Raw genomic sequence first — 16,467 nt, 5'->3', positions numbered from 1 at the left:
TACAGAGCCTTATCAACAGTAATCATCATCAAAATTAGTATTACTTGAGTTAGTGGCATTTACTGAAATAATTCATTATTAAGGCCCTTGTCTCTGGGGTGCTCAGTCAGTTGAGCATCTGATTCTTGGTTTCGGCTCAGGTCATGATCTCAGGGTCATGGGATTGAGTCCCTCATGAGGCTCCGTGCTGAGCGCGGAGCCTGCTTAAGATTCTGTCTCTCTGCCTCTCTCTTTCTCTCTCTCTGTCTCAAATAAAAATAAAATAAAAATAAAGGCCCTTGTCTTTGCAAACTTTGTTCTCACCTTTAAAAAAATATGTTATACTGATCGTTGAGGCCTACCAAGAGAATTTTATTCTTATTACTTGGTTATTGTTTAGTCCTTTAATGGTATCTTTTTGCTGCAAGACAGCTAAGGACTCATAGAAAATTGGGTGAAGTTGGAAAAGGTAGCTGCACTATTGCCATTAGGATGTAGAGGGAAAAAGGTACATACATCATTAGGAGGGACAGAGCAAAGCGTATTTATAATATATGGCTGGTTTTTCTCTTATATTCTCTAAAGTGGGTGCAATATGCAAGAATAAATAAAAAGTTAATTTGCACGTGAAATTATTAGTTATATTTAAAGAATTATAAAAATTTTTTAAAATTGTTGGTGTGCCTGGGTGGCTCGGTCAGTTGAGTGTCTGACTCTTGATTTTGGCTCCAGTCATAGTCTCATGGTTCCTGGGTTTGGGTCCCATGTTGGGCTCTGTGCTTACAGGGTGGAGCCTGCTTGGGATTCTCTCTCTCTCCTTCTTTCTCTGTCCCTCTCCTGCACATTTTTTTTAATAGACATTAAAAAAATAAAATTGTAAAAATTGTAAAGCAAAGGGATTTTTTTGTGTTTTTTAGTCATTATATTCATTGAAATCTAGTTCCCTTCCTAACTGAATTAGTAGACAAGCCGTACTACATACTGAGAACCATGGAAGGATATTTGTTTAGTGGTTAAAACACAGAACTTAGTTACCATGAGTTATGTGGTTATTGACTAACTTTGGGTGTGTACTTAAATGTCCAAATCTGTCTAAATTCTTATGCTTTTGAAATATGTTTAATTTTAATGTTAACACATTTGTAAGATTTTTTTGGACATCAGGAATTAACATATTAAGTGATTTGTTTTCAGGGACCAAGTACCAGAGCTCATCGTTACTTATTTGCTTATCTTCCAGGTGATTTTACAGCAAGATGCTGCTCTCCATCGGGATGCTCATGCTGTCAGCCACACAAGTCTATACCATTTTGACTGTCCAGCTCTTTGCATTCTTAAACCTACTACCTGTAGAAGCAGACATTTTAGCAGTAAGTACAGTAAGATTTATTCATGTTTTAAAACATCCCTTAAAGAAGAGCTTTTAAGAAGTCCTAAATGGTAAGACGTTTACCTATGAACATACAGGCACGTACACATGGTTTTTACTTGGAAGTGGAGGGCTTTACTCATGTTTTTATTGCTTAGTATCTAACATAAAATCTCACATACAGTAAGTACTTGATAAATGTTGCTCTTGAGAGTGTGTGCATTTTCTTTTTTTTTTTTTTTAATTTTTTTTTTAACGTTTATTTATTTTTGGGACAGAGAGAGACAGAGCATGAATGGGGGAGGGGCAGAGAGAGAGGGAGACACAGAATCGGAAGCAGGCTCCAGGCTCTGAGCAGTCAGCCCAGAGCCCGATGCGGGGCTCGAACTCACGGACCGCGAGATCGTGACCTGAGCTGAAGTCGGACGCTTAACCGACTGAGCCACCCAGGTGCCCCATAGAGTATGTGCATTTTCAAGAGTGCTCTTGCACACATGAATCTACATGTTGTGTATTTGTATAGAATCTTACTGTTTTTCTTGGTAATTAGTATAGCTCTAATGACTTTGATAACAATATTTTTTTAATTTTTAAATTATTTTTTAGTTTTTAAAAATTAAATGTTTATTTATTTATTTTTGAGATAGGGTGAGAGAATCCCAAGCAGGCTCTACAGTGTGAGTGCAGAGCCCAGCATGGGGCTGAAACTCACAAACTGTGAGATCATGACCTGAGCCAAAATCAAGAGTCCGATGCTTAGCCGACAGAGCCACCCAGGCACCCCTGATAACATCACTTTTTTTAATGTTTATTTATTTTTGAGAGACAGAGCCTGAGTCAGGGAGGGGCAGAGAGAGACAGAGACACGGTATCTGAAGCAGGCTCCAGGCCCCGAGCTGTCAGCACTGAGCCTGATGGGGGGCTTGAACTCAAGGACCATGAAATCATGACCTTAGCCAAAGTTAGATGCTTAACCAACTGAGCCACCCCAGTGCCCCAATATTAAAAAGCATTTTTTTAAATTTTGTTTATTTTTGAGAGAGAGAGACAGACAGACAGAATGTGAGCGAGGGAGGGCAGAGAGAGATGGACACACAATCTGAAGCAGGCTCCAGGCTTTGAGCTGTCAGCACAGAGCCCGACACAGGGCTCGAACTTACGAACCGTGAGTTCATGACCTGAGCCAAAGTCGGACACTTAACTGACTGAGCCACCCAGGCACCCCTTGATATTTTTAAAAATTATATAAGATGCTTATAGGAAATTTCAACCTCAGATTAATATTAATGAGAAGGGAAGCAGAATGATCTGATCTTTGATGGTAGATAGAAAAGTTTTTAGAAAAGAAGATTGCTCTTCAAAACCTTAGTGTTTCTTTCTAGGTTGTTTTACTGTCCTCTGCACTGGGAAGTGTATATATTTCCTGTTTCTCATTTCTTTGAAGCCAGAAAAAGAACTAACTGTGTGTGTATGTATTATGTGTGTCTACACATCTATACTCTAGGTGCTATGCTAAAGATTTATTATTTTAAATTTCTAGGTGCAAGTGATTTGCTTAATGACATTAGGTCACTCTAGAAACAGAAGGGCCAGAATTGTTGCTGACCGAAGCTTGATGTGGTGCTCAGCCATGTTTCTGTATACTGTGGTACTTGTGGAAGTGTTGAGGATCATTGTGGAATTTGGGAGAGCCAGACTGGTTTCTGTATCCCAACTTTTGAAGCATAGCAACTCAAATCCCTATGAGATTTCTCACTGTTACCCTCTTTAGTAAGGAACTGGTTGATTAGATTTTTCTGGAATAGTCTAGATGGAGAAGTGGAACCTTGAAGGACTAGGAGTCCATTGATATGCAAATTTCCCTCTAACTTGGTCCCCAGAGTCCTTGGAATAGTCTTGGGATGACTTTTGAAGTGAAGTAGAAGATTTATGGACTGATAGGGAATGAAGTTCTCCATGTCTGGCTTTTCTCCTTTGATTTCTTTTATATTCTCCCCTCCCCTTCCTCTGTTTTTTGTAATATCTGCCACTCCTTTAACTTCCTTCTTTCCTTTTTACCTGAAGTGGATTGTTATTTTATGGTTTAGCTATGTGATGGGTTAAAGGAGCTTCAGTGGACTGCTCTGGGAACTTAACCAGCTGTGTGATCTTAATCAAATTATTTAGCCACTGTAAGTGCTTCTGTTTCTTTATTTGTAAACTGGTATGTTGTAATGATGATTAGATAAGGTAAACTACTTAGAACAGTATCAGACACACAGTAAATGCTTTATCTTTTTTATCTTCATTATATAATCATTCTCCTCATCCTTCACTCACTTCCTCGAGCAGTATATGAGACGGCCCAAGGTGTTTGCTTTTTTGTTAATGGAGAGACAAAATAAAATATTAGGTATAGAAGAACAATTAGTGCTTGCCAGCAGTATTCCGTGTGTTTCAGGCAGGTAAATGTGAAATGTATGTTGATATCATCTAGGGAAGGAACCATCAGAATGGGACTTAAATCTGGTCATTATGCTGACACCAAAGGATAGAAGGCTGACCATGCAGAAATAGCTGGAGGGGAGTAGATTGTGAAGGCAGTAACTAGTAAAAAAAGGAACTAAATATCAAGGCAGAGGAACTAGATCAGTAACACAAGCATCGAAAGGAAATGAGTCAAGAGCAAGAAAATGTTAGCTTTTCCTTTTACGTGAATAAGAGCATCGTGAAATCTGAGTGGAGATTTAAAGAAGTTGGACATCAGATTGGTCCATTTTGGGCTGGTATTAGTATGCTCCTTTTGAAAAGATAAAATTCAGATGATTTTATTTTTGGCGGTTGAATTCTACCATTTGTTACTTCCCTGACAACAGTATTTGTCCAGCTGGTTAGAGTTCTAAGAGAATATGGAGATGCTACTATAGTGTGTTGCTGACTACTCAGTAAGTCCCCTAGATTGTGAGTACCTGGAAGGCAGAACTGTGTCTTACTATACTTTGTTTCTGGTGCCGAGTGAGAGTAATATGTAGTAGGAATTCAATAAATGTTTGAACTGATTACTAACTTTCCTTGGAGATTTAATTTTTTCATATTTTCTTTTAATAACATTTATTCCTTGGGACTTGATTTTTTAAAGTTTATTTGAGAGAGAGTGGGTGTGCGCTTGTGGGTGGGGAAGGGGGAGAGAGAGAGAGAGAGAGAGAGAGAGAGAGAGAGAGAGAGAGAGAGAGAGAGAGAATCCCAAGCAGGCTCTGCACTAACAGGGCAGAGCCTGATGTGGGACTCCCATCTCATGAACCGTGAGATCATGACCTGAGCCAAAATCAGGAGTCAGACACGTAATCGACTGAGCCACCTAGGCACCCTGATACTTTAAATGATTATTATTTCTGTTAGCAATTCATCTTCATCATCTTTTATCATATCTCTCTTCTTTGACCCAAAATGAAATGTGACGTTATGAATTATGTAGGTTTGTGTCTAGAAACATGGAGCTTTAGATTTGGCAGAGGCATTACACTTTAGAGATAACCAGATCGATGTGGACTATTCTCAGGTATATAGGCTACAAGTGACTTGTTAGCTTTGAGCTGTGCCATGATCTTACTGAAAAGTAGTACCTATCTTAATGTGGTTTCAGAGAGTCAAACAAGCCGATTTTGGTTTACTCCCAGTCTGCCTTTTGATTCTGTTGTAGGGATTTATTTGTCAGAGAGAATTTACTTCTTGGTAGGTAGTTGTGAGGGTCAGTGGGCAGAGTAAGAGAGAAGCATCCAGTGGTTAGTAGTCTGAATGTATCAGATTATATAGCATGGTTGTTAAGAGCTCCTGCAACAGATTTGAAAACTGAATTGAAATCCAGTTCTGCCGCTCTGTAGTCGCATGACCTTGGACAAATAGCTTCATATCTCTTAAGTCTCCATTTACTTATGAAATGAGACTGTATGAGACACAGTGTGGGGCACTGAGTTAAGAGCCAGCACTCTGGGACCTGATTGCCTGGGTGAGAATCCTGGTTCTTCTGATTTACTAGAGCAAGTTCTTTTCTTTTGTTTAAATTAAATTTTATTTTATTTTTTTAGAGAGAATGAAAGCATGAGCGGTGGAGAGAATCAGAGGGAGAGAGAGAAAGAATCTAAAGTCGGCTCCACGCTCAGTGACATGCTTGATCCCATGACCCTGGGATCATGCCCCAGCTCAAATCAAGAGTCAGACACTCAACCAACTAAGCCACCCAGGTGTCCCTAGAACAAATTTTTGTTAACATTTTGTGGCCAATCTGTAAAATGAGGATGGTAAAATAGTGGCCTATTTTATAAGGTTTTTTTTTTCTTTTTTTTTTTTTTAATGTTTATTTATTTTTGAGACAGAGAGAGACAAAGCATGAATGAGGGAGGGTCAGAGAGAGAGAGGGAGACACAGAATCCGAAGCGGGCCCCAGGCTCTGAGCTGTCAGCACAGAGCCCGACGCGGGGCTTGAACTCACAGACTGTGAGATTATGACCTGAGCCGAAGTTGGCCGCTTAACCGACTAAGCCACCCAGGCGCCCCTATAAAGATTTTTTAAGGATTAAATAAATGAACACCTGTTAGGTGTTTAACATGATCTCCTGAATGCTCAATAATTGTTAACATTTGTAACTTTTTAAATTGAATTAAATCTGTTAAGCCTGCTGTTGAAGGAAAGAATTGGTTAAGGAAAAGATTTTTTTGAAAGAAGTGGATTAAAACTAATATATGGCAGTAACTGGAGATGGAATTCCAGAGAGGAGTAACTTTATTTTCTACTTCAGAAATTTTAACAGTGAGCGTTCTTTTTTTTTTTTTTTTTTTAATGTTTATTCATTTATATTGTGAGAGAGAGGGAGAGAGAGAGAGAAAGAGAGTATGCAAGTGTGCATGCATGCACACAAGGAGGGGAGGGGCAGAGAAAGAGGGAGAGAGAGAATCTGAAGCAGGCTCTGCAGTGTTAGCTCAGAGCCTGACTCGGGCCTTGATCTCATGAACCACAAGATCATGACCTGAGCCGAAATGAAGTGTCAGACACTTAACTGACTGAGCCACACCCAGGCACCCCCACAGTGAGCATTTTTTAATTTCATGAGCAGCAGTCCACCCTCCAATACTAAAGTAAAGCACTTTTGTGCTAAAGATGTTTTTGTTTTGTTCATGATAGAAATATTGTTTTCTTTTTAAATAATGTGAGTATAAGAGGCAGTGTGGGACAATCCTTATTTTGCTGTTAAGAAAGTCAAATGAATTTCAAAACGGATCTCACTCAGTGACCAAACTTATTCCAAGTCCCATTGTTACAAGTATTGTTGCTCAAGCTAGACATTTTATTTCTGAAATTTTAGCCAAAAGAGTGAAACTCCTTAATAATAGGAAGTGATAAGATAAAAAGCTTACTGCAGTTGTAGATTTTCCTTTCCTGAATTTAAAAGTACATTTTTCAAAACAGTACTACTTGCACACATTTGTGTTTTTTCTTTGGTCTATCTATATTGATGTAGATCAATTTATTTTACAGTAGTGTCTTTGGTCTTGGAAGAGTTAAGTGACTTTCTCAAGTTCAACACTTAAATCAATTGAAGAGAGGTTTCTTACTTAAGAGATTAAAAGATACATGGTGGTAATGGATATAAAAGCCCTTTGTGACTGTAAAGCGCTTTGTGAACCATAGAGCACTCTGCAAATACGAATTCTTGTTACAGTAGGAAATTACCCTGAAACAGTGTTGGCTTCCAAGTATACTGCCAGGCTGACTATCCCAGCAGTAATGGATAGGTTCAGTGACCAAATACAGATGTTTGAATCACACATTTTATTGAATTAACTACAAACATACAACGAGAAGTACAGGTAGAAGATGGGTACGTTAAGACCCTCAGGATAAGATTCAAGCGAAATGCGAGAACCACACAGCTCAAATCCTGTATTAACCGTTATTAGCATACCCAGTCTGTCTTTATGCTACGTCAACTTTCTCTGGTGACGGTGTGGTCACCAGGACCTGAGTTGAGGGTGAGCAAGGGGAATTGACAGATGGAAGGTGTTCAGATCCAAAATTTGTTTGCTTTATTGAAGAGACTTGAGATATTTACATCTGAACGTAGCTATAACTTGTTCTTACCCACAGAACTGTTTTTCTGCATGTCTCTGGCAGACGACACATTAGGCTAGAATGGGGATCACCAATGACTGATTGAGCAAAGCTCTCAGTCTGCATTTGTGACCTAATCCATGCTTTGTGAACATTTAAAGTTGGCTTGATCTGGGGCGCCTAGGTGGCTCAGTCAGTTTAGCATCTGACTCTGGATTTCGTCTCAGATTATGATCCCAGAGTTGTGTGATCGAACCCTGCATTGGCCTCGGCACTCTGAGCATGGATCCTGCTTCTCTCTCTCTCTCTCTCTCTCTCTCTCCCTCTCTCCCTCTCTCTCCCTCCCTCCCTCCCTCTCCCTCTCCCTCTCCCCCCCCCTCCTCTGCCTCCTCGCCTGCTTGTGAGTGTGTGCACGCTCTCTCAATAAATAAATAAATAAATTCACAATAAAGTTTTGCTTGATCCTTTCGCACTGTCCTTTGCTGTCTATACATAACAATCTCACTTTGTTCCATCTTTTTTACCTATATTCAAAACAATGTGTTCTGTTTTTTTTTTTTTTTTCTATTTTTGGCCTACTGTTTACAGAAAGCTGTCTTAACTTCTAATACATCAGGTAAGCATTGCCTGTGTTTCAAAAGTTACTTGTTTACTATCTTTGCCTAGTTTCATCTATCTTCCTTGTTTCTCTGGTTTTCTCTATAGCAGATTAAACATTCTTAAATAACACAACAAACTCATTTAACAATCATCATTACTATTATCTTCTACAATTATAGAGAAACCTTGCTTTGTTTTTCTCTGTTGTGGTAGAGAACTAATAAATATTGTAGTGTAGGAACCTATACCTATAAGGGTAGGCAAATATTTTTTTTTATTGTCAAATTAGCTAACATATAGTGTAGTCTTGGCTTCAGGAGTAGATTCCCATGATTCATCACTTACGTACAGCACCCAGTGCTCATCCCGACAAGTGCCCTCCTCAATGCCCAAAACCCATTTTTCTAGTCCCCCAACCCCCCACCCCCCACCCCCATCAATCCTTAGTTCTCTGTATTTAAAAGTCTCTTATAGTTTGCCTCCCTCTCTGTTTGTGTCTTACTTTTCCTTCCCTTCCCCTATGGTCTTCTGTTAAGTTTCTCAAATTCCACATATGAGTGAAAACATGTGGATCTTTTACAGATCTTTTACCTCTTTGATTAGGTTTATTCCTAAGTATTTTATAGTTCTTGGTGCAACTGTAAAAGGGGTCGATTCCTTGATATCTTTTTCTGTTGTTTCATTCTTGGTGTAAAGAAATACAACCGATTTCTGTATATTGATTTTATATCCTATGACTTTGCTGAATTCATGTATCAGTTCTAACAGTTTTTTTGGTGGAGTCTTGGGTTTTCCATGTAGAGTATCATGTCATCTGCGAAGAGTAAAAGTTTGACTTCTTTGCCAATTTGGATGCCTTTTATTTCATTTTACTGTCTGATTGCTGAGGTGGGACTTCCAACACTACTAAACAGCAGTGGTGAGAGTGGACATCCCTGTCGTGTTCTTGATCTAAGGGGGTAGCTCTCAGTTTTTCCCCGTTGAGGATGATATTAGCTATGGGCCTTTCATATATGGCTTTTATGATGTTAAGGTATGTTCCTTCTATCCTGACTTTCTTGAGGGTTTTTGTTAAGAAAGGATGCTGTATTTTGTCAAATGCTTTTTCTACATATATTGACGGGATCATGTGGTTCTTGTCCTTTCTTGTATTAATGTGATGTATCATGTTGATTGATATGTGAGTACTGAACCAGCCCCACAGCCCAGGAATGAATCCCACTTGATTGTGATGAATAATTCTTTTAATACACTGTTGAATTTGATTTGCTAGTATCTTGTTGAGAATTTTTGCATCTATGTTTGTCAGGGATATTGGCCTGTAATTCTGTTTTTTAGTGGGGTCTTTGTCTGGTTTGGGAATCAAGGTAATGCTGGCTTCATAGAATGTGTCTGGAAGCTTTCCTTCCATTTCTATTTTTTGCAAAAGCTTGAGAAGAATATGTATTAACTCTGCTTTAAATTTCTGGTAGAATTCCCCTGGGAAGCCATCTGGCCCAGGACTCTTATTTGTTGGGAGATTTTTGATAAGCAATTCAATTTCTTCACTGGTTATGCATTTGTTCAAATTCACTATTTATTCCCTTTTGAGTTTTGGTAGGATATGGGTGTCTAGGAATTTGTCCATTTCTTCCAGATTGTCCAGTTTGTTGGCATATAATTTTTCGTAGTATTCTGTAATAATTGTATTTCTGTGGTGTTGGTTGTGATCTCTTCTCTTTCATTCATGATTTTATCTGTTTTGGTCCTCTGTCTCCTTTTTGAGAAGTCTGGCGAGGGGGTTATCAATTTTGTTTATTCTTTCAGAAAACCAGCTCTTAGATTCATTGATCTGTTCTCCTGGGTTGTTGTTGTTGTTTTTTGTTTTTTTTTGTTTTTGTTTTTGATTCTATATTGTTTATTTCTGCTCTAATCTTTATTATTTCTCTTCTTCTGCTGGCTTTGGGCTTTCTTTGCTGTTGGCTTTCTAGTTTCTTTAGATTTGAGGTTAGGTTATGTATTTGGGACCTTTCTTGCTTCTTGAGATAGGCCTGAATTGCAATATATTTTCCTCTTAGGACTGCCTTTGCTGCATCCCAAAGGATTTGGACTGTCGTGTTTTCATTTTCATTTGCTTCCATATATTTTTAAATTTCTTCTTTAATTTCCTGGTTGACCCATTTATTCTTTAGTAGGATGTTCTTTAACCTCCCTATATATGGGAGCTTTCCAAATTTTTTCTTGTGGTTTATTTCAAGTTTCATAGTGTTGTGATCTGAAAATACGCATGGTATGATCTCAGTCCTTTTTTATTTGTTGAGGGCTGTTTTGTGACCCAGTATGTGATCTCTTTTGGAGAATGTTCCATGTGCATTCAAGAAGAATGTGTGTTCTGTTTTGTATAAAGAATTCTGAATGTATCTGTTAAGTCCATCTGGTCCAAAGTATCATTCAGAGCTGTTGTTTCCTTATTGATTTTCTGCCTAGATGATCTGTCCATTGTTGTAAGTGAAATATTAAAGTCCCCTATAATAATGATATTATTATCTATATACTTATTTATGTTTGTGATTAATTGATTTATATATTTGGTTGCTCTCGCATTGTGGGTATGAACGTTTACAATCGTTATCTCTTCTTGATGGATAGATCCCTTAATTATGATATAATGCCCTTCTTCATCTCTTTTTACAGTCTTTGTCATAAAATGTAGTTTGTTTGACATAAGTATGGCTACTCTGGCTTTCTTTCACCATCCAATAGCATGATAGATGGTTCTCCATCCCCTCACTTTCAATCTGCAGGTGTCCTCAGGTGTAAAATACGTTTCTTGTAGTCTTGTAGGCAGCATATAGATGAATCTTATTTTTTGTTTTTGTTTTTGTTTTTTTAATCCATTCTGAAACCCTGTGTCTTTTGACTGGGTCATTTATTTATTCCATCTACATTCAAGTGATTATTGAAAGATATGAATTTAGTGTCATTGTGTTATCTATAGGTTTTGTGCATATGGTGATGTCTCTGGCCCTTTGTAGTTTTTGCTGCTTTACACTCACAGAGTCCCCCTTAGGATTTCCTGCAGGGCTGGTTCAGTGGTCATGAACTCCTTCAGTTTTTGTTTGTCTGGGAAAGGCTTTATCTCTCCTATTCTGAATGACAGCTTTGCTGGATAAAGGATTCTTGGCTGCATATTTCTCCTCTTCAGCACTTTGAATATTTCCTGCCACTCCCTTCTGGCCTGCCAAGTTTCAGTGGACATCTCTGCTACTACCCTTATGTGTCTACCTTGTAGGTTAAGGCCTGTCTGTCCCTAGCTGCTTTCAGAATTCTCTTTGTATTTTGTCAGTTTCACTCTGCTATGTCATGGTTTGACATGTTTTTGTTGATTTTGAAGGAAGTTCTCTGTGCCTCTTGGACTTAGATGCCTGTTTCCTTTCCCAGATTAGGGAATTTCTCAGTTGTAATTTGTTCAGATCAACCTTCTGCCCCTTTGTCTCTCTCTTTTTCTGGAACTCCTATGATGAGGATATTACTTTGTTTCATTGAATCACTTAGAGCTCTAATTCTCCCTTCATGGTCTAGTAATTTCCTTTCCCTCTTTTTTTCAGCTTCATCATTTTCTAGAATTTTATCTTCTATTTCACCTATTCTCTCCTCTGCTTCTTCCATCCTTGTTGTTACTGCATCTAGTTTATTTGCATCTCATTTACAGCATTTCTTAATTCATCATGACTATTAGGTCTTTGATCTCTGCAGCAATAGATTCTAAGCTGTCCTGTATGCTTTTTTCAAGCCCAGCTAACTATTAGTCTTATGACTGTTATTCTAAATTCTTGTTCAGATATATTGTTTATATCTGTTTTGAGCAATTCTCTGGCTGTCATTTCTTCCTGAAATTTCTTTTGAGGAGAATTCTTCTGGTTCGTCATTTTGTCGTTTACATTTTGATAGCTTGTTGTATGACCTGCACCTGCGAGTACTACTATATTAAAAAGAAGTCATACCCTGTCCAGGGCCTGGCACTTCGGGTAGCCCTCTGTTGTTGTGTATTTGGCTGCTCTATCCCACTGCTCTTAGTAGTGGATCATTTGGACCTTCTACCAGGTGTGCTTTGATTTGTTCATTGAAGTAACCTTGAAAAAAAGGAAAGGTTGGGGGGGGGTTGGTGAACCTTATCCCAAACAAAGAGGAAAATGAAAGGGGTGGGTTAAAAAAAAAAAAAAAAAAAAAAAGACCAGGCAGAGAATCAAAGAAACTAACTATAAGGCTTAATCCAGAGAGAGAGGAAAATAAAGAAGGAGATACAGAAAAGGTGTAAAGAGAGTAGAGTAAAACTGCTTGATTAAACAACAACAACAACAACAACAACAAACCAGAACAGAGAAAGAAGAAAGAATGAAAGAAAGAAATATGTATAATAAGAATTGACCAAAAATCAAATCAGAAACTATGAGCCTGATTCCAAAGGGGGAAAAAAAAAGAGGGTAGAAAGAAAAAGAAGGGAAAAAAGAAGAGAAGGAAAGAAAAGAGGAAAAAGAAGACCAGAACACATAAAACAGCAGGACAGTTGTCTGTTGGTGCCTGGGACTGGTGGCTGTGCTGATCTGGAGGAGAGGCAGTCTGGTTCACTCGGTGTCAGTCCTGCTCAAGCAGATAAGCTGTTGCCTGGCATGGAGGGGCGGGGTTTGGTGTAAGCGGTCCCACCTTCACAGGGGGTGGCTGTCCTGTTCTCTGAGGCCCCACTGTGTTGGTGATGGGGAGAAAAATGGCGACACCCCAGTCTCTCATCTCAAACCACGCTGTTCAGGCAATGCCCACAGAGCAGTGTCAGCAGTCAGCTTGCCCTGCACCACAGTCCCCCCATGTCTCCTAGGCACTCTGCCAGGATTCAAAACCGGATGTTTTAAAAGATCCCACTCTGTGCAAACCTGGTTCTGGGGTAGTGCCACTCTGCCCAGTCAACAAAGGGCCTCTGGCTGGCACCTGCAGGGTTGTTGTCCTTGGAGGGGCAACATATCCTCCTCCCACAGTACTCGAGGAAGGGGACTGTTCTCTCCCAGTGCCCCCTGAGATCCTACCATGCCTGGGGCTGGCTCCCCTCCTCCCCCGGTGCCCACATATGGCAGTGGCTCCAGTCCAGAGAAAGTCCCACACTTTTGAAAATTCCAGTCTTCAGCTCCTAAGACTGTTTATGAAGTGCAAACTGGCAGTCTCCCTATTTCTTGTTCCCTGATCTGTGGTCTGAAGAGGGACTTCCAATACCGGACTTCCACAGCCTCTTTTTCTTTCCCTTTTGTCTCTCCACAGAAGGGTTTCCCCCACTCTGTGTCTATGCCACCGTTTTATCTCCCCCAATTCACATACATGCATCTCAGTTCTGCTAAGCTGTGTCCCTCCACCTGTGGAGGTTTTTGTGTCCCTTTGCAAGCTGATTTCGTGGGTGCTCCAAGTGTTCTGACCTCAAAACAGCAGTGTTTGAGGGATGAGGGAAATCCAGGTCCCTATACTTCTCTGCCATTCTAACTCCTCCGAAATGATAATTTCTTAAAAATGATTTGATGCTTCTTTTTTCTCTGGGGAAAAGGCATCTTTCGTAAGCTAGAGCCAGATATCCTGTATATCTCTTCTATTAAATGAGACCCTTTAGAGAAAGTCAGATGGAACTCTTGCAGGAAAATAATCTGTTTAGAAAATTCCTTGCTGGGAGTGGGGGCTCCTGGGTAGCTCAGTCAGTTGAGTGTCTGACTTTGGCTCAGGTCATGATCTCATGGTTTGTGAGTTCAAACCCCACATCGGGCTCTGCTGTCAGGGGAAAGACAGCTTCAGATCCTCTGTCCTCCTCTGTCTCTGCATCTCCTTCACTCCTGCTCTCTCTGTCAAAAATAAATAAACATTAAAAAAAGAAATAAAGAAAATTCCTTGCTAGGAAATTGTGGGAAAAACTCAGGAGGTAGTGAGTGGTTTAATGTTATAGAATTGCTGCTGTTTAATAATTATGTGAAATTAGAATCTAATTTATGCAGTTGTATATGTAGTAAATTGTATATATTCCTTGCTATTTTAGTGAATGTATGTTTACAAAATTGATTTAATTGTGTTAAGCTGCGTTAGTGGATCAAATTGTGGAAATGACAACTTAAATAACCTTTTTGTTTTTAGTGTTATGTGTAACTTGGTTGTAACTTGATTGTTTTTAATTTTATATTTAGTATAATTTTGAAAATGCATCTCAGACATTTGATGACCTTCCAGCAAGATTTGGTTATAGACTTCCAGCTGAAGGTTTAAAGGTAAGAAAATAGTAATATATGGTAAAAGCACAAGGTATTTAGTAAGGTGATTTTTGTTGCTCATTATTTGTTTAAAGAATGAAAATATTCTTACTATTATCATAAAACCCATACATATTCATTGTAAAGTTTCAGAGTATTCACTTTTTTGGATAATTTAATCATTCTGAACTAGCCACTGTTAACATTTTGGTATGTATTTCTAAACTGTTTTCTAAGATATATGCCCAGTGTGGGTGGGTGTGTGTGTTTATAGATATAAGTGTGTGTATATATTTGTGTAAGTGTTTGCTTATATAATGAATCTGTATTTAACATTGATAGAAACATGCTACTTGGTTTCCAGGCTTTTTGACTTAATTTGCTATCTAGAACATCATTTCATGGTATTAGAGAAGGATCTATGTTTTTATTTGCAGTGGCTAGAAGGTTTTGCATTATCAGGAAATACTATGAATTTTTGAACATTTATTTAATTTTTCATGTGGATTTTTAAGTTGTCCAGTTTTTGCTATTATAAACAGTGCTATAGTGAATGTCTTCATTTTTTTGTATTTGTCTATTTATTTGCATAAGATACATTTCCAAATGTAGAATTGCTTTGTTATGGAACACATTTAAAATTTTATTGTATATTCCAGATTGCCTTTTGAAAGTTTGGGACAGTTTAGAATCCCACCAATAGTGTTTGATACTGTGTTTTATCCCCATACCCTCTTCAATACTAAATATTACCAAATTTTAGTTAATTGACAAAAAAATCTAATGAGATTGAACATATTAATGTCTTTTGCCCTGTGTGTGTGTGTGTGTGTGTGTGTGTGTGTGTGGTGTATGTATGCGTGTGTGTGTGTGAATGCGTGCATGTGAATAAGAGAGTGAATTCCCTGTTAATGCTCTTTGCCCATTTTTAAACTAAAATGTCTATCCTTACTGGGGCGCCTGGATGGCTCAGCTGGTTAAGCATCTGACTCTTGATTTCGGATCAGATCATGATCTCATAGTTGTGAGACTGAGCCCTGCATCAGACGGCGCTGACAGCACTATGGAGCCTGCTTGGGATTCTCTTTCTCTCTCTGCCCCTTCCCCCTTTCTCTCTTTCTCTCTCAAAACAAACAAACAAAATGTCTATTCTTACTGATTTCTAAGAATTCTTTATATACTGGAAATATTAATCTATTATTTGCTATATGTGTTTTAGGTCATTTTTTCTGGTTTGTCTTTCATCTTTTAACTTTAAAGTTTCAGTAGTTTTGTTTATGTAGTTAAAAATTGCTATGCTTTCCTTCTACCTCTGGGGTTATGGTTAGAAAGTCCTTCCCCATTACAAGATAATATGAGGCTTTTATGTTATATAAGTTAGAATACATGAAATTGTGTATATATGTACCACAGAATGTTTTCAGGTTGTTCTCTCTTAAAATTCCACTTTTAAGTACCATAAAACTATTATTGTCATTTAGGATGACAGACACCTTTAGGAGGGGCATATTAGTTTTTAGTTTTTTGAAGATTTTAAGTTATTAAAACAAACTCCCAGCATTGTAGGACTATTTCTTACTGTAAAAATATTTAAACAGAAAAGAAGTATATTGAGGAAAAAGGAAAAGCCTGCCATCACCCCTTCCTCATCTATACATATCAATCCCATTTCCCTCTTCAGTGTTAACATCAGGGTGTTATGTGATCTTACAGACCTTCAGATCTTTTTCTGAATATGTGGTGCTTTTTAGTTCAAAATTTATGAACTCAAGAAGTTCTTAAGTGATGACCATTTGTGTATATGAAAGGTTTCTTAATTTTTATAATGGAATCAACTCTAGCTAAAGATGTCTAGAGTATCATATCCTGGAGAAGCAGTTTCCAAATTGTCAGGAACAAAACACAGAACCTCCTTGTAAAAATGGCTTGATAAAGGATTGATGCAGCCACTGACCCCCAAAGCACATCACCTTTTCTCCCATCAGTATGCCTCTGTGGTCTTACTTCAAAACATCCTGCCTCCACTGCCATGCCATCCAAGCTAAAGAAATATCCTTTGCCAGGCTCTTTCTCAAATCTTACACCTTGATTGTTCTATTTGCCTGTAGGCCACATAGTTACTAGCCATGTACTTTAAGTGAAATACTAGCTATGATGGATGCTGGGTAATACGGTTTATAGTT

The 16,467-nt window shown here is 38.5% G+C and overlaps 1 protein-coding gene across 4 annotated transcripts in view; it reads left to right on the top strand.

Moving 5' to 3' along the window:
- The window catches only part of RNF13 (ring finger protein 13), a 162,139-nt gene that overhangs the window by 26,396 nt on the left and 119,276 nt on the right, over window positions 1–16,467 (top strand). For all 4 annotated transcript variants that reach the window (XM_049629714.1, XM_049629716.1, XM_049629713.1 and 1 more), the window contains exons 2-3: window positions 1,220–1,349; window positions 14,222–14,302. In XM_049629714.1, coding sequence (XP_049485671.1) covers window positions 1,236–1,349; window positions 14,222–14,302 — 195 coding nt within the window. In that variant the 5' untranslated portion in view covers window positions 1,220–1,235. The remainder of the gene's footprint in view (window positions 1–1,219; window positions 1,350–14,221; window positions 14,303–16,467) is intronic.

The sequence above is a fragment of the Panthera uncia genome, chromosome C2, assembly GCF_023721935.1.
Source record: "Panthera uncia isolate 11264 chromosome C2, Puncia_PCG_1.0, whole genome shotgun sequence".
In the NCBI taxonomy this organism is placed as follows: Eukaryota; Metazoa; Chordata; class Mammalia; order Carnivora; family Felidae; genus Panthera; species Panthera uncia.
The sequence above is the reverse complement of the archived record's forward strand: the minus strand, read 5'-3'. Positions and strand labels throughout refer to the sequence as shown.